The sequence below is a fragment of the Aspergillus luchuensis genome, chromosome 2, assembly GCF_016861625.1.
Source record: "Aspergillus luchuensis IFO 4308 DNA, chromosome 2, nearly complete sequence".
Lineage (NCBI taxonomy): Eukaryota > Fungi > Ascomycota > Eurotiomycetes > Eurotiales > Aspergillaceae > Aspergillus > Aspergillus luchuensis.
The window spans coordinates 3,700,151-3,723,865 of NC_054850.1; the positions used below are offsets into that span (position 1 = coordinate 3,700,151).

The 23,715-nt window shown below is 50.2% G+C and overlaps 8 protein-coding genes across 8 annotated transcripts; 4 read left to right on the plus strand and 4 right to left on the minus strand.

The window, feature by feature from the left end:
- Window positions 1-1,653: 1,653 nt before the first annotated feature.
- AKAW2_21204A (glycoside hydrolase family 28 protein) lies at window positions 1,654-2,890 on the minus strand (the record flags this gene model as incomplete). Its single annotated transcript, XM_041686003.1, has 3 exons — window positions 1,654-2,118; window positions 2,196-2,612; window positions 2,684-2,890. 3 exons carry the CDS (start codon window positions 2,888-2,890, stop codon window positions 1,654-1,656), a joined length of 1,089 nt encoding a protein of 362 aa, XP_041540030.1.
- Window positions 2,891-6,659: 3,769 nt separating this feature from the next.
- AKAW2_21205A (arginine--tRNA ligase) lies at window positions 6,660-8,968 on the minus strand (the record flags this gene model as incomplete). Its single annotated transcript, XM_041686004.1, has 4 exons — window positions 6,660-6,666; window positions 6,720-7,133; window positions 7,187-8,481; window positions 8,561-8,968. 4 exons carry the CDS (start codon window positions 8,966-8,968, stop codon window positions 6,660-6,662), a joined length of 2,124 nt encoding a protein of 707 aa, XP_041540031.1.
- Window positions 8,969-9,348: 380 nt separating this feature from the next.
- AKAW2_21206S (phosphatidylinositol phosphate kinase family protein) lies at window positions 9,349-10,439 on the plus strand (the record flags this gene model as incomplete). The annotated part of the gene is made up of 2 exons (XM_041686005.1): window positions 9,349-9,621; window positions 9,681-10,439. 2 exons carry the CDS (start codon window positions 9,349-9,351, stop codon window positions 10,437-10,439), a joined length of 1,032 nt encoding a protein of 343 aa, XP_041540032.1.
- Window positions 10,440-10,703: 264 nt separating this feature from the next.
- On the minus strand, window positions 10,704-11,811 carry CBR1 (cytochrome b5 reductase family protein; the record flags this gene model as incomplete). Its single annotated transcript, XM_041686006.1, has 4 exons — window positions 10,704-10,853; window positions 10,911-11,530; window positions 11,601-11,743; window positions 11,807-11,811. 4 exons carry the CDS (start codon window positions 11,809-11,811, stop codon window positions 10,704-10,706), a joined length of 918 nt encoding a protein of 305 aa, XP_041540033.1.
- Window positions 11,812-12,468: 657 nt separating this feature from the next.
- On the plus strand, window positions 12,469-13,550 carry AKAW2_21208S (GIG1 family protein; the record flags this gene model as incomplete). The annotated part of the gene is made up of 2 exons (XM_041686007.1): window positions 12,469-12,583; window positions 12,928-13,550. 2 exons carry the CDS (start codon window positions 12,469-12,471, stop codon window positions 13,548-13,550), a joined length of 738 nt encoding a protein of 245 aa, XP_041540034.1.
- A 401-nt stretch (window positions 13,551-13,951) lies between these two features.
- Window positions 13,952-17,449, minus strand: SMC3 (chromosome segregation protein SMC; the record flags this gene model as incomplete). The annotated part of the gene is made up of 3 exons (XM_041686008.1): window positions 13,952-14,244; window positions 14,296-16,193; window positions 16,260-17,449. 3 exons carry the CDS (start codon window positions 17,447-17,449, stop codon window positions 13,952-13,954), a joined length of 3,381 nt encoding a protein of 1,126 aa, XP_041540035.1.
- A 712-nt stretch (window positions 17,450-18,161) lies between these two features.
- RIO1 (serine/threonine-protein kinase RIO1) lies at window positions 18,162-19,865 on the plus strand (the record flags this gene model as incomplete). Its single annotated transcript, XM_041686009.1, has 1 exon — window positions 18,162-19,865. The coding sequence occupies one exon, from the start codon at window positions 18,162-18,164 to the stop codon at window positions 19,863-19,865; it is 1,704 nt and encodes a 567-aa protein (XP_041540036.1).
- Window positions 19,866-21,419: 1,554 nt separating this feature from the next.
- On the plus strand, window positions 21,420-21,723 carry AKAW2_21211S (uncharacterized protein; the record flags this gene model as incomplete). Its single annotated transcript, XM_041686010.1, has 2 exons — window positions 21,420-21,424; window positions 21,483-21,723. The coding sequence occupies 2 exons, from the start codon at window positions 21,420-21,422 to the stop codon at window positions 21,721-21,723; spliced, it is 246 nt and encodes an 81-aa protein (XP_041540037.1).
- Window positions 21,724-23,715: the final 1,992 nt, after the last annotated feature.

Consider the following 23,715-nt stretch of genomic DNA (forward strand, 5'->3'; position numbering starts at 1 on the left):
CTAGTCTCCAGCACATTGCAGCATCCATCATAGTGAGAAAGAACAGCAAATGCCATGTGGGAAGGCAAAGAGGGTGACATCTCCGAGCTTCTCGTGTTGCTTTTCGCTGCCACACTTTGGGACCCGAGATGAGAGGCTTTTTGGTTAAGGTCCCCGAAGCCCGCACAACAGGTCGCCACTTCTCCCCCTCCAAGCCCGAGGACGGCGTCTTCGCCCGAGTTCGCAACGATCATAAGCTGGCTGAGCCACGATGTGAGAAACCATCTCGATGAGTAAGTTAGATAGTTACTAGTCTAAGTTAAACCATTAGTTTGTTGTTGGGCGGGTGGATCGCCGTCGGGGCTCCACCCTGGAGAATGGAGAAAAAGAAGGGAAAGCTGAGAACGCCGTTCATCTGCTGAACCGAACGAACGCCTTGTGGGTGAGAAGGGGAAAAAAAGAAAAGAAAAATGACCCAAATAAGCAAGCATAGGGGAACTATTAGCGATGAACTGAGATGGAGGCAATCATGGAACGTGATTGGTGGCATTCTTCTCCAGACCCTGGACAGGATTTCTTATCAGCTCCTGCTATTAAGTGAACTACTAAGGTAACTACTAACTAGTCGCACTTACTTAGTCTGGCCAGCTGAACCATCCTCATCCTCATCCTCATCATCATCCATCAGGCTGAAAGATGCCCCCCTCCTCTTTTCCCTCCAATTGGATTATCTTTACTATCAGCAGTAACTACCACTAGTACATACTACTACGTACATGATAATACTACCGCTGTCAGCCCCGCCATGTCATCGGGGACCTACTGCCATATTTCCCCCACCTTCCCATGCCTGTGAGGAGAATATACTATTACTATTACTATTACCATTATCGCCCATTAATCATCTAATCGAGTACTTGGTAACCTCCCTCCCAGTAGTCCAATTAGATCCAATCTAAATCCATACATAACATCATAACAAACAATGTGATATGTCCCTCTCTGTACCTGGCTGGCATCACACACATCTTGGTGTAACGGTCGCTTGTCGATCCCCTACCCCCTCCGTCCTAGTCTAGCCTGCACAATGCAATTCATTCTCACTTCATCACCGCTCCTTGTTTCTTCCCCCATCACGCAGGTGTGGAGGCTTTGTTTTGACTTTTGAGTTTGGCGGCGGAAGATTAGTCTGCGATCGGAGGCGGAGGTGGCTTTTTATTGTAATCTGATTGTTGCCTATTGAACGGAATAAAAATGTGCATCCAGCGATAACAACGTACAGTTGTGCCAGATACGCGTCGGTAAAATAGTTTGTGCTACAGTGGGTATAAGACAAGGTGTGTGTGATCACAGCGAGCAGATCTGCTTGCGTGGCACCTCATGAGAACCACGCCTGGTCAGTCCAGATGGAAACATGCCCTGACTTGGAAAGGCGCTATACTGAATTTACGATGGATTGGATTTCTTTGTCTTCTAGATTCGCTTTCAGAGACTGCTTTTGATGATCGTGGTAGATTAGACTCGAGTCATCTATTCTTCCAATGATACTTTAAAAATTAAAAGCTAATACAAACACTTCCGGCATTCGGCCAGAGTCCAGAACGGAATAAAACTCTCTCGCAGCCTTACTACTAGTTAAGGCCCAACACCTCGACATAGCTATCAAGAGACCGCTTAGTCGCTGCAGGAAGCGCCCGAGGGGACGTTCTTGCACTTGCTGCTCTTCTTGCCGCCAGTCACATCAACACCGCTCCAGGTCCAGTTCGAGCAGCTGCCGGAACCGCACAGGATGTAGATGTCAGTACCAGAGCTCTTGACGCTGCCGGTGACCTTCTTGAAAGTGATGTCCTCAACCTTGACACCGTTGGTGGGCGTGCCGGTGGGGCTGCCGTTCTCGTAGTCCTGCTCAACGACGATACCGTACTTGCTGATGTCGGACAGGGTGATGTCCTCGAACTTGACGTTCTCGACAGTGCCGGTCTTGCCGTAGATGGTCTTGATACGGACACCGTTCTGGGAGTTGAGCACCTTGGAGTTGGAGATGGTCACGTCGTTGACGGTGTTGTCGCTGCGGCCACCGATGGAACCAATGGAGAGACCGTGGCCACCGTCACAGTAACCGTTGGTGAAAGTGATGTGCTGTGTTCTAGTTAGTCTCTGATGTTTTGCAGCTCCGGGACAGAGACGGCTTTTTTGGCAACAGCACATATACATACCTCACCCGAGTTGATGGCCAGGCAATCATCCTGGTTGTAGACGGTGGCACCGTCGATGGTGATGTAGGTACTCTGACCAATATCAAAGGCATCGGTGTTGTGGCCCTTGCTCGTACCGGCGGAGTTGTCGATGGTCACGTCGGTGATGGTCAGGTGGTCGGCCAGGATGCTGAAGCCCTGGACAGGGGTGTTGTAGATCTTCAGGCCGGTGATGCTGGACTCGTCGAGCTTGTGGGCCTGGAAGAACTTGGGCTTGGTCTTGCCACCGTTGCTACCCTTGCCGTCCCACCAGCGAGCACCGTCGCAGTTAATCTTGGCACCGGAGGCCTGCTTGACGGTGATGTCGGTACCGGACATGGAGATCAGGGGACCCTTCCATTCCTTGTAACCGAAGGTGGTTTCACCCTCGAAGATGACCTGTGAGGGGAGAGAATTAGTTGGTCCAAGAAGGGTTGAGAAGAGACTCAAGAGAGCGAGGGAAGACGTACGGTAGTACCCTTCTTGAGGCCAGTCAAGTCAAGAGTCTCACCGGCGGGGACCGCGATGTTGTCGAGGGTGATGGTGGAGCAAGAGGACTTGCCGGACTTGGCAGCAGAGGCGGAGGTGAAAGTGCAGGAGCGCTTCTCAAGAGGAGCGGCGGCGGCCAGCGCAGCGCCCATAGTGGCGGCCACGAAAGCGTTCTGGAGGAAATGCATAGTGAAAACGAAGGAATGGAACCTGGATCAACCGGGTACAATTAAGGAAGGACTAGAGAGAAGCTGGGAAAGGAAAGAGAAGAAAGAGAGACTGAGAGCGTGATGAGGAAAGAAAAGACCAGCCATGGAGAGGGATGCGAAGAGATCTATAAGTAGTTTTTTTCGCTCGACTTGTTGTGTCCTCCACTCATCCCCTTTTCTTGGATATAACGGCGAGACATCGGAAGTATGAGAATTGGTTCAGGACCCTGGAAGCCACATCGAACGATCGAAGGAACCCGCTGGAGACGGCGGTTTGAGGATGAAATGAAGTGGGCATCTAGACTTGCACGGAACAGGAAGGAAGACTAGCCAAGCTCGCTAAGCTCGAAGAAAGACAGGGTCCGATGGGTCCCAGAAAGGCAGTAGCGCCCAGTAGTTGGACCAGCGCGCCTTCCCCACTAGAAAACCATTAGGCATCCGGGTTTTTGCTGCTTTCGGCGCCATCCCGAGACACTCCTTTATTATACTTTCTATTGTTTTCTTATCGATCGCATTAACGATCACCTAAGGTAGGAATCCTCGGCAGTTGGATTCTTTGCCGACATTTTCTTTCTCTACTGATGAGAAAAAGAGAGCAATAAAGTTATACACACTTGACATAGTATGGTTCTCGGGAACACCCTCAGGATCGGCAGCATTGGCATCTCGCCGATCCCTAGCCCTACTGCCCTAAGAACTCTCGGCCTTCGCGGCAACCGAGGCGGATACATAAAATCTTTGACCAAGCCCACCGAAACATGAATGAACCCAACTCCGTAGTTCTCACCCTGAAACAAGCGGATCATGTTGCTAATCCATATCAACCAGGGGTTCGTTCGCTGACAGGTTCTGCACAGGATGCAAACGCCAAGCTTCCATATTATCCTCCTTCCACCACGCGCTAGGCAATTAATTTGGCACTGGATCCCCTCCAATATCAACCACTGGATTCGAGATTATTAAGTTCAGGCCATAATCACTGGTTTCTCGGATATTCCGGTGAATAATCTCGGAGATTTCCCCACAACAATAAATGAATATTCCCCTGGTACTAATGTAGTGCGTCTAAGATGCTTCAATTGAGGGCATCGGGATACAACCAGTGGAAACTCTCGCGATGACTATTGTTTGCCGTTACCCGACAACATATGACTACCACGTTTTTACCGGCATTGCCGGAGGAGCAACAATATGTCATTCGAGAGTTTGGGCCCACAGGTTTCCTCTAGTATCCAGACTGCTTTTCCAGAATTAGGAAGTCATCTTTCCTGAAGCTGTCATTTTCAGCCACCGACTAGTTAACTCTTGACAACAAGATGCTCTACATGGCTAGTGTATTTGACGGACTATGTCGGGGCTCAACAAACTTCAAAAGTGGACCTCGAGACGAGGGATGGAATGCAAGATAGCCGGTCTGCAACGGTCAATTCAATTTCCGGATAAACAGGGACCAAAAGGCAATTTCCTTCTAGCATTCTTAACTTGATTGCAGAGACCTTAACTGGCTAGTCTCTAAAGCCTTCCGCTTACAAATGCCAGCCACAATGGATCCCTTGTCGCACCATAAAATAACCGGTCAATCGTCCGTGCTTGATGGTTATGGCTTTACTATCACGCATCCCGTATACTATACGAATAGACTCGACTATGGCAAATGACAAAGCTGAGCCCGGGCAACCTCGTCATCTACAAAATAATCATGGATGTCAGATAACTTGCCCTTGGAACCACGCAAGGCTATTCACTGCTGCCGACTAAGCCTCTAAGAATATATGGGAATTCGACACTAAGAGTGCCGCCACGAAAGCTGTTGTACAGCAATCAAATCAGACCACTCTCCTTTGTGTATCTTCAATATATACTTCTGGGACCCCATTCCCCACTACCTGACACTAGGTCCCTGCCGGCCAAGTTAGTCCATTCCTTCACCTGGATAAATCAAGGTAATTTGCCCCTGAAGCACACCACTATATACCCGGGTATATATGGAAGCACGCTAGACGGTAGCTTACATAGAGTATTCAGAATATTTTCTCTCCAAAGGTATTAAGCGCTAGGAAGTGAAAAGCCTCTAAGGATATTTGAAGGTTCCGTTTACCCGAGAAGCCAACCAATAACCCTCAACACGAGTCAGACAGTGCCTGATAGTCATATATAAACGAATCAGGAACCTGGAAGACTACATGGGGCTATTTTTATTCGGAGCGGCTCGGTCTCCTGGTGGAGTAGGTATGCTGTCAATTCCTGTTCCGGACTGCGTGCTGGAACCTGTTCTTGAGTGGGAAAAACATGCGTATTCGTATTATCATAATTGAGTTATAGAAGGGCTAAGGGCGTTATCGTAATGAGATGAGCGATAGGTACCGTACAATAGCAATATTTCTATCTGGATATCCTACAGATTCACCGTTACCAGGAATGATAGATAAATCCTTATGTTAGGAGTCATGTCTCACCTACCTACTTAACTACTAACTACCCTAGCTATGCTCGCATAGGACAATAAGAGCTTAAATGCATGCATATACTACCAAGCACCTGTATATGAAATTACCAATCCAGTATATATGTCCACTCCTCCACTGAATCTCAGTAATCAGATTCATAATATTCCTCAAGAACATATACCCATCCGAAAAGTAGTGATGTCTTTTTCCTTAGTATCCGGATTGACCCTTCTTTTCTTCAGAGCGAAATGGCGACAGTGAAGCTAAAGTTCCGCTGTGCACTCAAATGTTGTTTTTCACTTAGTATGCTTAAGAGTAGAAAGTAAATTGGCTTCCGTAGCATCATACTTAACTTCCCATTGAAGACCTGTGCATACTAATGCCAGTCTTCCCACTTGTTACACGAGGTTTATTTTCCATTAGTATCATTGTAGGGAGTACTTGATAGTAGTACTTGATAGATATTTATCATCCATTTAGATATTATGTTCTAGTTACTTACAAGTGATTTTTGGTGTTTACTCTAGGCACTCTTACCTCAATCAACATATCACATACTATATATACAGCCCGCTATCATGCTCTCAAGTGACCCTTCAAACATGCCGTCGATGATGAATCAGAACTTCGAATCAAATAAACGCATGAGATAATAGTATTTAATTTCGTTAAAAGAAATACTCTACCATCCTAGATCCATCCGATCATATAACAAAAGTCTATACTCAGACTTATCCAAAGATCAGCCTCCCCCAATGCATACCAACCAAACACGTGTTCCACATTCAAGTCCTGAAAGAATAATTTCACACAGATAGTTAATTACTAACCAAAAACTCTACTGTAAAAAACCCAAAATAGACTTTTCGCAGGAATCCCGAAGATCTGGTTAGACTACGACCTGCAAAATGCAAAAAGCAAAGCCGATCACGGTGACTACTAGTCAAGTCCCCGAGGCCGAGAGTCCCCACTGCTGGTTGCGGTTGTTGTTTCCCGAGGACGGCGTCTACTTAACGAGTTACATACCCGCTCGGGTGGCTGCCTTGCGGGGATTATGGTTTTGAGTTTCGGTGATTACTCAGAGGGCTTCTAGATACTAGGACGCCGATGTGATCTGATATTCGGACGAGACTGTCGATCAAATCGGGGTTCATGGGGCGGAGTAACATTCCGGCTTAAAGATACTAATTTTCTTCCTAATGCTACGGTGTGATTGATAATGTTTTGAATGTGATGTGAACGCTGAAAAAGATGCTTGGTATTTGGTCACACTAAATGTATATCTTTTATGGTCGCTTCCATTACATACTAGTGACTCGTTAGTACTGTGTATGATAAAGCGTATATGAGGCTTAACGTACCGGTTGACAGGGCTGAGACCCAGGATGCGCATACCGTTGTGCAGCACCTGGCGGGCGGACTCGTACAGAGCCATACGGGCCTTCTTGAGCTCAGGCTCGCTACCAACAACCTTGAGCACATCGTAGCTGGAGCTGAGCACGTGAGTCATGCGGAACAGGTAGGTGAGGATGGTAGTGGGCTCCAGGGTGCGGTTCGTGTTGAGCAGCACATCGGGCCACTGGGCGAGGAGACGAGCAAGGTCGGTGGCGTGGGTCTCGGTAAGGAGGCTCAGGTTGGCCGTGTCGAGCTCGTCGACGTTCAGGCCGGACTTGCGCACAATGGAGCAGAGACGGGCGTGGGCGTATTGCAGGTAGGGACCAGTGTCACCCTCGAACGAGGTCATGGCATCCAGGTTGAAGTCGTATCCGTTGATACTGTGTGACCATTAGCATTTTGAGACTATCATGGGGAGAAGGAATATACGTACCGCTTTCCAGTCATGTCCTGAACCATGACGGAGGACATACCCAGGATGTCGGCAGTGCCCTCAGGGTCAGCGACCTGCTCGTACTTCTCGGTGTTCTTCTTCATGACTTCGTGCATCTTGTCACGGACATCCTGGAGGATGTCGTCCAAGAACTTGACGGTACCCTTACGGGTGCTCATACCGCGCACCATACCGAAGTTGATGTGCTGGCAGCGGTTGGCCAAATCCTTGTAGCCCATGAGTTCAGTGATCTTGAACAGCTGAGCCAAGTGGAGATCCTGCTGAGCGGCAACGACGTAGATCATCTTGTCGAACTTGTAGGCCTCCTCACGCTCGAGGATGGCTCCAATATCACGGGTCAGGTAGAGAGGAGTGCCGTCCTTGCGGACGATGATGGCCTTTCCAAGCTTCTTGGCGCCGTGCTTGGTGAAGTCGACGATAACAGCACCCTCGGACTTCTCGGACACGCCGGCCTTCTCCATGGTTTGGTAAGCGGCGGTCATGCTCTCCTGCTTGATCTGAGACTCTCCAGAGTAGACGTCAAAGTCAATGTTCAGACGAGCATAGGTCTGTCTGTACTTCTCGATACTGAGCTCACGGAACCGGCGCCAGAGAGCAAGGGCTTCCTGGTTACCATCCTCCATGCTCTTGAAGTAACGGCGGGCGTTCTCATCCTCACTGGCATCGACAAGCTTAGCAAGCTCCTTCTCCTGCTCAGCGGTGTCCTCACCCTTCTCCTTCTTGGCCTTGATCTGCTCCTTGAGCTCCTTGATGGGGCCCTCCTGCTCGGAGACGATGCCGTTGATCTTGACGTAGACGTTGAACAGGTGGTTGATAGGGTCCTTGGTCAGCTCCTCCTCGCTACCGAACATCTTGAAACCATTGGCAAGCAGACCGTACTGCTTACCCCAGTCACCAAGGTAGTTCATCTTGATGACGTCCCATCCCATGACCGTGTAAAGGTTGGCGAGGAAACCACCAATGATGGTACTGCGCAAGTGACCAGCGTGGAAGGGCTTAGCGATATTGGGAGACGAGAACTCGACGATGATGCGCTTGCGACCCTTGGAGGGGTCGGCGGGGTCGCGCAGACCAACGTTGCCATTGGTACCAAAGGCAGACTTCTCCTTCAAGATACGGCTAACGACGTTCTTGGTGAGGCGCTCCGGGCGGAAGAAGAACTGCATGTGAGGGCCGAAGGCAACGGGGGGAAGGATGAGGTCGGACTCGGGGAACTTCTCGACGAGTTCCTTGCACAGCTCCTGGGGGTTCTTCTTGATCTGAAGGGAGGGGACCTAGAGATAACATATCACGTTAGTTGGCGTCAAGTGGCCCAATGGAACTCATCCAATTGTGATTTTTATGGTCGCGTACCGGCAACACCAGGTCACCCTTGTCCAACGAGTTCGTCCATGCGATGCGGGAGAAAATCTTCTCCGCGTCCAAGCCGGTGATCTTGGCCAGCTCCTCGGCAATGTGCTCTCTGTAGACGTCGACGGGGTTCAGGGAGGGGAAGCAGTTGGGGAACTTGGAGGTCTCGGAGGTCGACTGAATCGAGAGTCCCTCAACGGAGACAGCGAGGTCGGAAGCGGACGTCATGGCGGCAGCTTTGTTCTTCAAAAGCGACGCAGAGGAAAAAGACGAGCGCCAGGGATTTAAAAGAGGCGAAGAAAAAGCACCGCGGGCGCAGGAACAGCGACTATTTTGTGTGTAGTATGAGCGGACAGACTGGAAAATGCCGCTGGAAAATCGGCGTGCCCCGCTTACCAGATGGCGACCCATAAATGGAGGGGAATTGAGAGCCTCGCTTTGGAGGGGGACTTTTTTCTTTGCTCTTTAGCCTCCATTCGGCAATCGCCCATACTGCCCGGGCGGTGAGTACTCCCTCATGACTCATCGAAGTTAGTCACGTGAGATATAGATCATCTGACTGCTGCTAACCCTGATCTCTCCCCTTCTCTCTCAAACCCTCATGTATGGTCATGTGAGCGGATATGAGACCACCCCCTTCTCTGACGTCACGGTTCTGTGCAGCGCCAGCAACGCAACCTCGTGTCCCAAACCTGGCCATTCTTCTCTTAATTCCATATTAAGCCTCCAAACAGCCATGTCCCATCATCAACGATCTATTTCGTTCTCTATCATCGATATCCTCCGCGGCCATGGGTAGTAGTCGTCGTCAAAAGGCCCTATCCAAGTCTATCCAACTCGCCCTATTCCGCGACCCAGCCACCTTTCGGAAGACCCTCATAGGGCGCATCCTAGCCTTCTTCAGCATCTTCTACATCAAGCTTTTCCGATATGGGAGCCATCTGTTTCGAAAGCTGCGCAGCGAGACATGGGAGATTGACGAGAACGAGTACAAGGCGAGCTTCCGAGATGAGAAGAAGACTGTTCCATTGAAGCCAATGGGCGATCTCGGAATGTCAGGATCGGTATGAACACAATCCGGAGATCATGGAAGTGCGGGTGTACTAATGGAATGCTTTGATAGACCTTCTTTCAGACCTCCAATGGCAAGTTTCTCGTCAAGAGCCTCCCCCGACACTTTGAACATTCCTTCTTCCGTGAGGATTTGCTCGAGCCATACTACGAATATATGAGTGCCCATCGCAATTCTTTATTGGTATGGATTACAGACTATGTATATGCACCATATCAGACGGTCGGGAGCCTGATAGGGTCCACGCCAGCCCATCACATCATCATGGATAATATTCTGTACGGGAAGACCGAGGACCCAAACGCCGATCAATGGGAGAAATACGATCTTAAGCCCATTGACTATTTCTATCCAGAGCGGGACTTGGTGCCCGAACCACTGGTCAGCGAAGACACATTGCGGAAGCTTGCTGATCAATTTGACGACAAGATCCGGCTGTCGCAAGAACAATACGAGTCCCTGAAGCAAGTCTTGAAAGCTGACACGGACTTTCTCCGCTCGTCCAATGCAGTTGATTACTCTCTTTTCCTCATACGGTTTCCGGCCTCCTCGCAGCCCGAGGTTGTTGGTAGGCATGCTCCGTGGCGCATCGGCGTAGAGTCTGCAGATGGCAAATGGAAGTATCGTGCCGTGTTGTTGGATTTCTTCTGGGCAAGACACAAATTGCACGCCCAGGCCATGACGGGGGTAATTCAGACATTCAATGTCATTGGTCGCCAGGGGCCAATGACAATTACGACGACGGCCGACGAATACCAACAGAAGTTTCTGGCTATGGTGGATTCGATGGTGGAAGTACAGCAGTCTTGATAGACGTAATCATACAATACCTAAAAAGATGTTGTTTGACGCACGCGCGCTCTGCAATTAATATCATGTATGTTGTATCCGAAATGGAAATTCTTGGTCTTCTCGCATTGACTCATGACACCGTTTATCAAGCACCCAGATGACCAACGGTCGGCCCGGAACGGGCTTTTCTATCGACAATCTATCAATTACCGGAATCTGTGAGGCAGAGACAATCTATGTTATCTGCCAATTCGCTCAAAGAAGTCATCTCTCCTTGCTGCCTTAGAAGCAGAAGATCTGGTCCTCAAGCTTGCTGACGGGACGAGCCTTGGTGTATCCGAGAGACTCGGTAGCCTTCTTCATGGCGCTGACCATGGGGGGAGGACCGCAGAGCAGGATCTTGATGTCACTAGCGGGGGCAGGAAGGCGCTCCTAAAGGGTTTAGTTAGTGGGCCGTGCTGGAAGACACTGACTGAAGATTCAACAAACCTTGATCATGTCAGGGGTGACGAAACCAACACCACCGGTCCAACCCTCAGGGGGGTTGTTGAGGACGTAGTAGATGCGGAAGCCGTCGTCCTCCTTGGCCAGCTGCTCGAGCTCTTCCTTCATGAGGATATCGTCGGGGTTCACGTTGGCGAAGATCAAGTCAACCTGGGTGGTGTCGTTTCCACCGTTACGGGGACGGTTGCGGATGATAGCCTTGATGATCTGGTACATGGGGGTGATACCAGTACCACCAGCGATCATACCAATGTGACGGCACATGTTGGGAGTGTACACCATGGCGCCCTTGGGGCCACGGACCTTCATGGTCTGACCAACCTCCAGGGTGGTCAAGTACTTGGAGATGTTACCCTGGGGGTAGGCCTTGACAAGGAGATCGAAGTAACCAGCCTCGTTGTCAGAAGAGATGGGGGTGTAGGAGCGGACGACCTCCTTACCGCCAATGGTGGCGGCAAGCGAGATGTGCTGACCGATGGGCAGACCCAGGATATCGGTAGGACGGGGCAAGGCGAAACGGTAGACAGTGACATTGTGGGAGATGTCGTTCTTCTCCTTCAGGGTGAAGTGCTGGAAATCACCGGGGTTGAGGACCTTTCTGGGCTCTAAAGAAATTGTTGGGACATGTCAGAAGACCGCAAGTAAAGTCATACGATCGGCGACTCCTGTACATACTGTTGCTGAAGACCTTCCAGCCGACCAGGACCGCGGCCAGAGCGACGGCAAAGGGGGTCAATTCCTGCTTGAAGAAGAAAGTTCCGGCGACAAAGAGGGCCGAGGGGATGAAGGCCCCGGTAATGTTGTCGGGGGAGAAAGCACTGTTTTGCGACAACTTTTGTTAGCCACCCGTCAATCGCGGAGCGAGTAGCACGCGCACATACCTCATGTTGGCAATTACTCCAGCAACCCCTAGGGAACTTGAAAAGGAATAGAAAACAGAAAAAGGAGCAAAGGGGAGGAATGAGGGGGGGAAGAGGGAAGAGGAGGAGGGAGAGGTAAGTAATGAGAGGGAGAGGATGTGAGGAGATGAGGAGAGAGTCGGGTTTTGTGACGGTAATTTTCGGTGTCGGTCACGGGAAGACAGTCCCGATCGGGCCACTGGATCGGCTTATCGATAAGTTTGTTGAGGCAAAATCAATTGATTATCGATGGAGATAATGATTAGAGTACAATAAAAGGAATATGAACTCCTGTCATGAATCGATTATAACCACGATTACCACAGAATAATCAACAAATATCATGGCAATATCAATCACATTTCCGACGTGCGGAGAAGTCTCATACAGTCAGCATGTGAACAAGCCAACTCATATAGTGCGCGGAATCAGTCCCGTTGAGGATTTGCTTTCCTGGGGTAACCATTCCCGTCTTTGTTCACAATTCCCTCGCTGTTCTTCTTTTTCCTATCTCGACAAATAATTCCGTCCTCCTTAGCTAGCTCAACTGATCCTTCAGTGGAGCCCATCGACTGTCCGCTAGTCTAGTCAATCCTTCTTCCACACAGTCTCATAGACACATCTAAACCGGCCGACAAAAAGCCATGGCTTCCGAGGAACCTCCGGCCTTCAACCTGACCGAGGTTGATCGTCAAGTTCTCGCGCAGACCGACGAGGAGTTTGTGCTTCATGACTGGGAGGATCTCAAGTCCATCATCGGTAGGTGTTTTCCACCATCCAGAATCTCCCTTGGGTGGTTATACATACAGTAGAGTGAGAGGCAAAGAGAGAGAGGAAGAGAGAACTACTTTACTCCTACTATCCTACCCCTCACATGCTCACCTTCCCTCCCCCGCGCCCTCCTACCATCCATCCATTCCTCGAATCCATCTCGATCATTCCATCCATCCATCAACCAATACCCAATGGTTCCGCATTCCAGTCCCTGACCCTAAACTCTCTCTCTCTCTCTCTCTCTCTCTCTCTCTCTTCCCCTTTACCCCGCAACCCAACCCAACCCTCCCTACCTACACCTACTCCTAACTAACCCGATCCCCCAACAGCACGCAACGATCTCGGCATCCTAAAACGGAAACCCTCCGATCTAACCCGCTACCTATCCTGGTCACATAAAACCAAGCAACAATACGGCTCTATCACAAACTACATCTGCCAGAAGCGTCTAGGCTGGACTGCTACTATCCCCTCTTCCCCATCTTCCTCATCCACTACCACCACCCCATCCACATCCACCCCAACTTCCTCCATCACCACAAGCACAGAAACCAGCACCACCACCAGCACCTTCCCCTACAAAAACCCCATCCCGTTCGCAGACCCATCCGATTACAAGATCCTGCGCAACGACTGGCCCTACGGTCTCGCGCCGGGGATCTCGCATATTGTAGTGTGGTTGCGGACCCCCGTGGCCGTTAAGGAAGAGAACGGGGACGTGACGGATGAGTCGCGGGCGTTGATCGAGGCGTTTGTGCAGAGGACGTTTGTGGATGCGGTGGTGAGGGATGAAGGGGTGAGTGAGGCGGAGGCGCGGGATCGGGTGCTGTGGTTTAAGAACTGGGCGGCGTTGCAGAGTGTCAGGAGTTTGGAACATGTTCATGTTTTGGTGAGGGATGTGTCGGAGAGGTTGTTGGTTGAGTGGACCGGGGAGGAGGGGGTTACGCGGTAATTCTTTTGCAGTTGATGTGAGGTTTTGATATACAGGATGGGGGTAGTTAAGACAGATAGATGAGTGGAGGAGCGAAGACATCATATACGACATATATCAAGACAGACGCAATTGGATAAAACGCCAATAGAACTTGGAAAGAAGAACATAAGATTGGGAATCTCGAATCAATCGAAAAAGAAATCGACCGGACCTGTAGCGTACATAACAGAGGCAGCAGTATAAACTAAGAAAGCCACACAAGTGTCACCATTCATCGTGCGCTTGTCTCAGACAACATCAGAAGGAAAACTAGATAAGAACAAATAAGAAGCCCATCAAATCATATACGCCTGCAACCCAACATCCCAGGTCATCATTAAAGCAGCAGCACATCAGTTGGAACTACCACGGCGCTATTTTCACGACTTCTGCTCCTCCACGAACTTCAAGGCTTCTTCTCTCGACACAACGTCAATCGTACTAGCCTTCTGCCGGAAGCTGACGCCGTAGCACTTCTCGGCCACGTGCAACATCTCGGGTCGGAAAGTGGTGCAGATGAATTGGCCGTTGGTCGAGTCGGAGATAGACTTGAGCATCTGGGCCACGGCAGTTCGGTACTGGGCATCGAGGTTGGCGTCAATCTCGTCGAACAGGTAGAAGGGGGCGGGATCGCAGGCTTGGATGGCGAAGACTAGGGCGAGGGCGCAAAGACCTAGCGATGGGTTAGTAGGGGGGATTATTCAATATAAGAACGGTCACTCACTCTTTTGTCCACCACTGAGCTGCTGGATACGCTGCTGTTCATCATGCTTGCTGTTGAAACTGACGCTGATGCCTACTCCAACGTAGTTCTCGACGCTCTCGCGAGCCTCCTCATCCTCGGAGTCGACTTCGTCGGGTTGCCGAAGGGCGCGGTCAGTCTTACGCTGGATGATCAGACGTCCACGGCCAGCGGGGACGAGCTTCTCGAAGACATTGGCAAACTCGCGGGAGACCTGCTTGAAGGTTCGTTCGATGGCCTCGTCCTTTCGCTGGTCGAGCACGTTGATGAGGTCGTCGATGGATTTCTCGGAAGCTTCGAGTTCTTCCCTTCGGCTTGTCAGCGCCTCTCGCTGCTTGGTGAAGTTGTTGTATTGCTCAAACGCCTTCTTGTTGACATGGGAGTACTTCTTGAGACTCTCGTTGACCTTGTGAAGCTTCTTGACCACGGCATTAGAATCGGTGTTCTTGTACTTGGTAAAAGCCTCGTCTGGAAGGACTCCCAGGTCACGGATATTGGAAGCGCACTCAGCGGCTTGCTTCGTCAAGGCAGCCTTCTTCTGCATGCTCTTCTCCATGCGCCGCTGGTGCTTCTCGATGGACTTGGCCAGTTCTTCCAGCTCTCGCCGTGTCTCCGCATTCCTCTGTTGCAGGTCGCCCACGCGAGCGTTGGCCTGATCGATGGACTCGTCAACCTGCTGGAGACGCTGTCCGAGTTTCTCCAGTGCCTTGTGAAGGCGCTTCATTTCGCGCTGTGTCTCCTTCAGGTTGCCTTGGCTGTCGTCGTCTGCCAAGTCCATGTCCTGGCCGACAAGCTGGTCAAGGCGCGGGTTCAGGTTCTCGCGCAATTCGACCTCGAGGATGGATTTTCTTCCCTCGAGCTCACTGCGCTGGCTGGAAAGCTCCTGGTACTGTCGCCGAAGATCTTGAGCTGTGTTGTTGAGCTCCTCTAAGCGCGCCTCTTCTTCATTGCTGAGCGCTTTCTGGAAAGGCGATGACAGTTCCGCCTCGAACGCGCCAACCTGGTCAGTCACCGCTGCCAGGTTGCCTTCGATGTTGCGAAGCGCCCGTCGCTTCGCATCAAGGTTGTCATTCTTCTTCTGCAGAAGGTCGCGCTTGGCCCGTAGCTCTTGCCGCATAGGTCCACTGCTGTTTTGCACCTGGTGTCTCTGTTGTTCCAGCTTCTGCAGCTCGCCGACCGATCTCGTGATGAGCTGGTCCAGCTGCTCGAGCTCCTTTCGAATCTCAGAACCACGGTTCTTCTTGGTCTCATACTCATCCCTCCACTTAGCGAGGTTCTTCACTGCATCAAGGCGGGACTGTCGTGAATCGTGGAAACCACCGGTAAGGGCACCTCTCTTATCCGAACGGTCTCCCTCAGGAGTGATTGCATTGACACCGTGACTGCGGGCATATTGAGAGGCGACTTGAAGGTTCGGACAGATGATGGTCTTTCCAAACACGTGAACAAATGCCTTCTCATATTTGGAGTCGTACTGAAGCTTCTCGATCATAGGAATCGTGTCACTTGCCCTGGGCATGTTGATGGGTCGAGATCGTAGTCTGTTCAGGGGCATGAAAGTAACTCTGCCAGCCTTCTCCTGCTGGAGGATCTCGAGCACCTTTGTGGCGGTTTCATCCGTGTCGACGACATAGTGGAACAGACTCTGGCCCGCTGTGACCTCGACAGAGGTCCGGTACCTATCACTAACTTCGAACAGCTCCGCTAGCGTGCCATACACTCCCTCGAGGTTGTACTGGCGCTTGATTCTCCGGACAGCAGCAATGCCACGGCTCGTATTGTGGTCCATCATCTGGGACAAATTGCGCTCGGCACGCTCCACTTCGTGGGAGGCATTCGACAAGATCGAATCCAGCTTAGCTTCTTCTCTCCACAATTCCCTAGCACATCGTCAGCTAATCACATTCATGGCATAGTAAACGGTTAGAGCATCACGGAATACATACTTTCTCTGATCCATCAGCCGGTCTCTCTCATCCTTCGCAGATTGCACTTGCTGCTCGACAGAATGGATTGTGTCGCCTCTGCCATCGATCTGCTTGCGCAAGCGCTCGCTCTCCGGTTCCAGCAGTGCTATGTCGTTTTCGAGTTCCTTGATATCCTCCTGTGTCTGTGCCAATACACCTTGGACAGAAGTGATAGAAGCGTAGTTATCCTTGATCGCTGCTTGCAGCCACTTGTCGCGCTCACTCTTGTTACGGAAGCGAGAGTTACGACCTTGCTTGGCATATAGTCGCTGACGGGCAGTCTCTGCCTCGGTAAGTTGCGTCTTGACAGTATCCTCCTGATCCTTGGCGGCGTTGAACTGGGGCATCAATTGCTGCAGCTCTTGCTCACGTTCCTGGATGGCACTCTGAACGGCCTTCAGGTCTTCGTCGCGACGTAGCTTCGAGGCTTGAGCGGCGACTTGATTGTCCGATTGTGATTTTGCCTGCAGTTCCACCTGTGCAAGGGCCTTGGAGGCCTCACGACGCTCATCCTCCAGCTGTGCCTTGTCCACCTTCAGGAACTCAATCTGCTGCTTGCATTCGGCAATCTCAGCATCGATCTGGGCCATTTCCTTCTCTCCTTGGATGAAGCGGTCACGGTTGAGATCGGTGTCCTCGACGCCGGTTTGACGCTGTTCTTCAAGGCTGTCCAAGAAACTGGAGATTTCTTGCTGTTCGCGAGAGTAGATTGTGTATTCCAAGCATCTGCGCTCCTTGTCCTTATCCTGGTAGTTTCGCAACTCGTCCTTTTCTTCTTCCAGCTCCGCAAGACGCTCGTTAATGAAGTCCAGTAACTCGTCGATCTTGGATCGCTTGTTGTTCGTTTCGTGCATAATCTTCAATGACTCCGCGCGGCGCGCTTCATATACCTGAGTTCCCGCGACTTCCTTCAAAAGGTTGAGACGTTCAGAGTCCTTCATGTTAGTCAGAGCCGTGACACGACCCTGAGGCACGATGTAGTAGGGGTTCGAACGGGAAAACCCGGCAGATTCGAGCAGGTTCATCACATCGGACTTCGTCGCATTCTTGCGGTCAAGCGTGTATTCATCCTTCTTCAGTCCGATGGTGCGGCGAAGGACCACTTCCGGTTTGCCAGTGGGAAACCGATCGTCAGAGTTGTCAAAGATGATTTCAACGTAAGCCGACATTACAGCGGACCCCGAACCTTCCTATCCTTTTGTAAGCCTCTCAGTATTGGTTCTTGCGACGGGATACGCACGTGAAGAAGGGCCTGGCGTTCCTCTCGGCCCAGGTGGGTGTAAGCATCGCTGAGGACGAAACGAATGGCCGCGAAGAAGTTACTCTTCCCGGAGCCATTGCGACCAACGATGACATTATGCTTCGGGGAGAATGGCTCGATGACCGTCTGGTCCTTGTAGCTGTAAGGCAATTGCAGTCAGCCGGAAGGCGCACCGAAGCATTATGGGTACACTCTTGCAACATACCTTTTAAAGCCTTGAATAATGATCTGTTTAACGTACATCTTGACGAAGCACGCGCGACACGAGGAATCGGGGCAATTACAACAACCCAGTCATCACGCGCCCGAGGCGAAAGATATCAGGAGCCTAGGCCCTGACTAGACGGAGCAGGGCGGCGAGGTAAATGGATGCGCACGGAGGTTGCTGGGGTCGATGCTTGACATGCGACGAAGCTGACTTTGGGGGAGAGCCACGCGTTATCGAGGCGATCAGCTCCGGATCTTTTGCACGCGTTTACTTCCATTTGGGAAGCCCGCGGGGTTCTGCCGGGCGGTGAGCCATCTGCCTGTCCCACACCCAAAAGGTACCCGTTTTTTTCAGATCAATTGCAAGACTTCGCTTCTACACACATTCGATTCTCACCCCTTTACATTCAGTCATGGCTGCTCCGAATGCTGACGCGCAAGCGTCTGGCTTGGCTGATGGCTTGAACCCGGCGCACACCTATATCCCCAACCAGGGATATGTCAACCCAGACGGCTCCCTCCCCGCTATGGCGGGGCAAGACTCTGCGGCGCAACAAAACGAAGACGAAGAGGATGACTACTACGATGATATCTTTGAGGAAGAGCTCGATGAAGAAGACTTCACCTCGTCGAACCCCGCCGATCTAACGAAATCCTACAATCGCCAGCGCAAAACGAACGAGCTCTCTGCGGACCCCAACACTCCCAAGTGGACCTTACCGAAGACGAACACCCAGAAACCGTCTGTCAACACTCGCGCCTCCGTGGACGATCAAGTGAAGTCATTGACGAAGCATGCCGGCAAGATCAAGTTGGACGATATGCAGTCAGGCATGGCGACCCGTGGTGATCGGGGTGGCGACAGGGCGGACCGCGCTACCTCCGAGCAGGTGCTGGATCCCCGCACACGTATGATCCTGCTACAGATGATCAACCGAGAGATTGTCTCCGAGATTCACGGATGTCTGTCGACCGGTAAAGAAGCCAACGTCTACTACTCCATCTCATACCCCGATAACGAGGAGACGCCCCTCCACCGCGCCATTAAGGTCTACAAGACGAGCATCCTGGTCTTCAAGGACAGAGACAAGTATGTCACTGGTGAATTCCGTTTCAGACAAGGATACAGCAAGAGCAACAACCGGGCAATGGTCAAGCTGTGGGCGGAGAAGGAAATGCGTAACCTGCGCCGTATCTACGCTGCCGGCATCCCCTGCCCCGAACCCATCCACCTGCGCCTCCACGTCCTGGTCATGGGCTTTGTCGGAAACTCCAAGGGTATTGCCGCTCCTAGACTCAAGGACGTTGAGTTCAACATCCCCGACCCCGATGCCAAGTGGCGCGAGATCTACATGGAGTTGCTCGGCTACATGCGCGTGATGTACCAGACCTGCCATCTGGTCCACGCCGATCTGAGCGAATACAACATGCTTTACCACAAGAACAAGCTCCACATTATCGATGTCAGTCAGAGTGTCGAACACGACCACCCCCGCAGTTTGGAGTTCCTGCGTATGGATATCAAGAACATCAGCGACTTCTTCCGTCGCAAGAACGTCGACGTCCTCACCGAACGGGCTGTCTTCGAATTCGTCATCTCCAGCGATGGCCCTACCACCGTCGCACCCGCAGAGCCAATGCTTGAAGCCATCGAGCACCTCTTCGCCACCCGCAATGACAACGCCGAAGGCGACACCGAAGTCGACGCCGCCGTCTTCCGTCAACAATACATCCCTCAAACCCTGGAACAGGTGTACGACTTTGAGCGTGACGCTGAGCAAGTCCGTGCCGGTAAGGGCGACGACCTCGTTTACCGGGATCTTCTCGCAGGCGAGAAGAAGAAGAAGGCAGAGGGCCATGATGAGGATGAAGAGGAAGAGGGCTCTGAAGCTGGCTCTGACGGTGGCGTATCTGTCGATGAGGGATCCGACTCGGAAGACGGAGAAAAAGATCCTTTCGCGAAGAAGGCGCCCCGCGGTAAGCGATTCGAAGATAAGGACGAGAAGCGCGACCACAAGCAAAAGGTCAAGGAGGAGAAGCGCGAGAAGCGCGCGAATAAGATGCCGAAGCATATGAAGAAACGTCTCGTTTCTTCGTCGTCGAGGAAGAAGAAATGAGTGATGAAGCTGATTTGGAACGCTATTTTTTCTTTCTGATATGCATGCTGGCATTTTTGGAGATAATTGGGCTACTATGGGAAAAACACAAAAGTCGATCTTATTTCTGTTTTCGTTTTGGAATGCACATGATCTCATGATGTTTTATGATCTTTCATTGGGTGGGTTTTGGTTCGTTGGATGCATATATATCTTCCAGTTTATACTATGAGCATATAGATCTGCATATGGGGGTGTAGGAAATGCAAAGCTGATACGTCGGATTTATTGCAGCACTGGTGTAGTCGCCTCATTCAGTACTTATCTGAATACAGTTGAGTAGTATGTTCCATCAAGGACTGGAGAGGTCTGCTACTAGTGCTACTTTAGTTAGTTTCACTCATTACCGTATGGGCCTTAGCAGTCACACTAAAGCCGCTAGCTTTCGTGGTGAGGGAGTATATAATGGGAATCGAATAGTGTGTAAAGTTAAAGTCGTTACTCACAATTGTACTTATTTGATCATCATTGGTTATTGACCATAGATATAAACGTGTAGTAGTAATCGGGTTGGGGGGGGGGCAATAATACTCACAATTGTGATGCTCATCATTGATAAAATATATATCACGGAACTTTGATGAAATAGGTCTTATAACAGCAAGGAGAAACACAATTTACTATAATGTTAACATATCTACAAGATTTTCTAGGAGGATTGATGGCCTATTTTTTTTTTTGAGTATATCTGAGCACGCTCTGAGCAGGAGACCGAATAGTTAACTATTCTGAATAAATAATCTTAATAAAGTATATCTTAACTAATAAATATAGATCTATTCATAAATATTTAATATCCAGAGAATATAATTAAATATAATTCAAGTACAGTAATAAGACTCGTAGTATTTTAAGTACAGATAAAGATCCCAGGGACATGCGTAGTAATTCTCCCAAATTTCGAGAAAAATACAAGGATTTTTGAGGTTCTTGTACAAGCACCGGATTCAAAGTATGAGTGTCTGATGAAGGATACAGATCCTTCAAAGTATTTCGAGCAGGTTGCATGAAAAGATCTGGGTACATTAGGACGGGAACGTTTGTATCTTTATTCTGCAGTATAACTTAATTGAGACTAGTTATTGTCAGCCAGGATCCTTCTGGATAGTAAGCATCGAGATTAAGTTTGGCCTTGCATGAGAGACCCCGCACGAGACACAACCTTTCTTTCTATCGCATATTTTCAGCTGCAAGAACGCAATACGGTTGATACGAGCAGATTATTGCTGAGCGTCCGAGAATGTGTCCTTTCCACATAGGTGGACTAGAAATTTGCCTGGATAGTCAATCTTATTTAACCGGAAGAGTAAGATTCAGGTACCAAGATGATGTTACCGAGGAATAAGAATTGCTTCTTCCTCAGGCTGCTTCACTGGACGAGGCTGGGAGTACGTAAGCTGGAGGGAAGTGAGGCGGAGTGATCAGGCAACACGAGTGTATCTACTCTTTACTCGCAATCTACCGTGACTTCAACCTTTCTACTGCTCCAGTACTGTTGGAGACAACTCGACCACGATGAGGTATACTACTACTCCAGCCTTATCTCTGTGATTGGCTGCTGAAGACTGACAAACAAAGCTTCGCAACTCCGTTAGACAAAGCAGAGATCCTCCTCGAAGCCGACGAGTTCGTGACTAAATACAATCTGCACGATTCCCGAGACTTGATCAGAAAGGGCGCTCTTTTATCCTACGATCCCCACGACTACGCTCGTGTCGATGGACTGACCGACGACGAGATAACCGCATTGCAAGATGACAAAGTGGAGTTGTCGTGGTCGAAGATTTCGTTGTTTTGCGCTCTGGCAGGTCTCCTCTAGTCAGTAATCTTATTTGCACGATCATCGAGGGGTCTTTTGACACTTTGGCTAACTTGGTAGTGTTGTTCTGATTGCCTCCCTCCCGCTGTATAAGTATTCTGCGTTCTGGCAACCTTCTTCCGCTCATTATCCTGGGTAAGGGCAGCTCAATCTCACTTACGTGTGCTTGCTAAAATCTGCTTAGCAGTGTCCTGTTAGTTGTAATCCAACTGCTCGAGCACCCGCTTGCTGCGCTTCTGAGTAACGGCGTGGGTCGACGTCAAGCGCTTCGTACCGCATCAAGTCTCGCCATAATGAGAGCATGCCTTGCTATCCTCCGGATCAGTAACCAATATTCGCGACGGCTAGAATTGACATTCCTCAATATCGACCGCTTATTTGTCGGAGTGGCATTAGCGACACTATCCTTTAACATGCCTCTACATCTCGCGGAATTTGCCCCGGCTTCGGTCCGGGGCCGCGCGATGCTATTGTGGCCTCTGTATGTCTTCAATTTCCATGTTAAAGCGCTGCCTGTTAACATCACCACATTCAAACAGGGTAGTAGGCCCCTTTGACCTCCTTATGAGGTCCCTTTTACTGCCAGTATTTATGCCAATCCCTCGAGATGTGACCCAGATCAATATCGTCATCATACCTATCGCCATATCATTCACCTCGTCATTACGGCATATGACCCTAGAATCTCCATACCAATGTATCGCACAGGGCCACATGGCATCATCCCTTCAGGCGCTGTACAAGGCTCGGCCCTCGAAGATCGTTGCCGCTCGTGACCTCTATCGCATTTACGCCACCAGCCCATTGGAGTCATCTCGTGCAAGTCAGTCTGCCAGGCGAGCCATCATCTACTCAGTCACAATAATGCTCGTAAGGATCCTGATGATCCCCTCTGAGCAGGTAACAGAACATTTATTAGGCAAGACAGACATTTATCAAGTCGTGGCTATGTTTTTCTCCACCGGCTTTGCTGTCGCTATAATTGCCAGTTTATTCCAGTTGATGGACTACAACCGATGGGGGCAGCGCCATTATTTGTTGAGCCGGATATTAATGTTGCAGGCATTCGTTCTGATAGTTCCACTGAATCTAAACCTTGACAGCATGCGATTCGTTCGTTTTTGCATGCAAATCTTGCTGTCAACCGGTCTATCCGCCGTGGCCACAGTGTATGCTGTCGAGATTCTTCCTTACCGTTGTCGGGGTATGGATTCCCAATTCAGATGCTGCAGCCTTTTAAAAGGATTTAATCCGGGCAACAAAAGTACTACACATCACTAACAGACAATGATCTACAACCAGACAAGGGATACGCAATCACAGTATCAGTTTACAATACTGTGCGCGTTCTCGTGCAGCTCATAGACTTGAAGCCGTATTACCCTTTCCACTACCCAGATGGCGGCCCAAGACCTTCGGACTTGATTACTGCATTTTGCCGAATAATGCACATGTGCGCCATTGCGGTAGCTACTGGGTTGACGCACTCCTTCATGCGGGAGACGGCAAAAATCCCACTTGAGGATATGGAGAAGCTATTCGAGGCGCGAGATCGAGATACCATATTGTATCAAATGACGATCGTCTGGCCATATTTGTTCAGAAGGTATGTTCTTTGGCAGAATGTGGCCCTTGAGCCGTTCGAGGAGTCGCAGTATGGTGCCGGTGCAATCGCTTTGACGTGATGAAGGGGATATATACCACAGAAATTTTTGAATCATCATGTCATCTGTATCCGACGAATGGTAGGGAGTCACGGGCTAAACGAGGATCTATATATTGTACATTGGCTTTTGAATAGATAGACGCATGTTTGAGAATTAGTTGGTGATGGGGTAGATCTTCATATCATATGCCAGTGTCCTTTATGCATATATATCACCGAACATCGAATTGCCTCACGTACCGCTGCTTATGGTACACATCGTCTCTATTCATACCTTCAGACAGCAAAATATAGTCTCTTTTCTACTCGAATGCAAGTATTGTGCT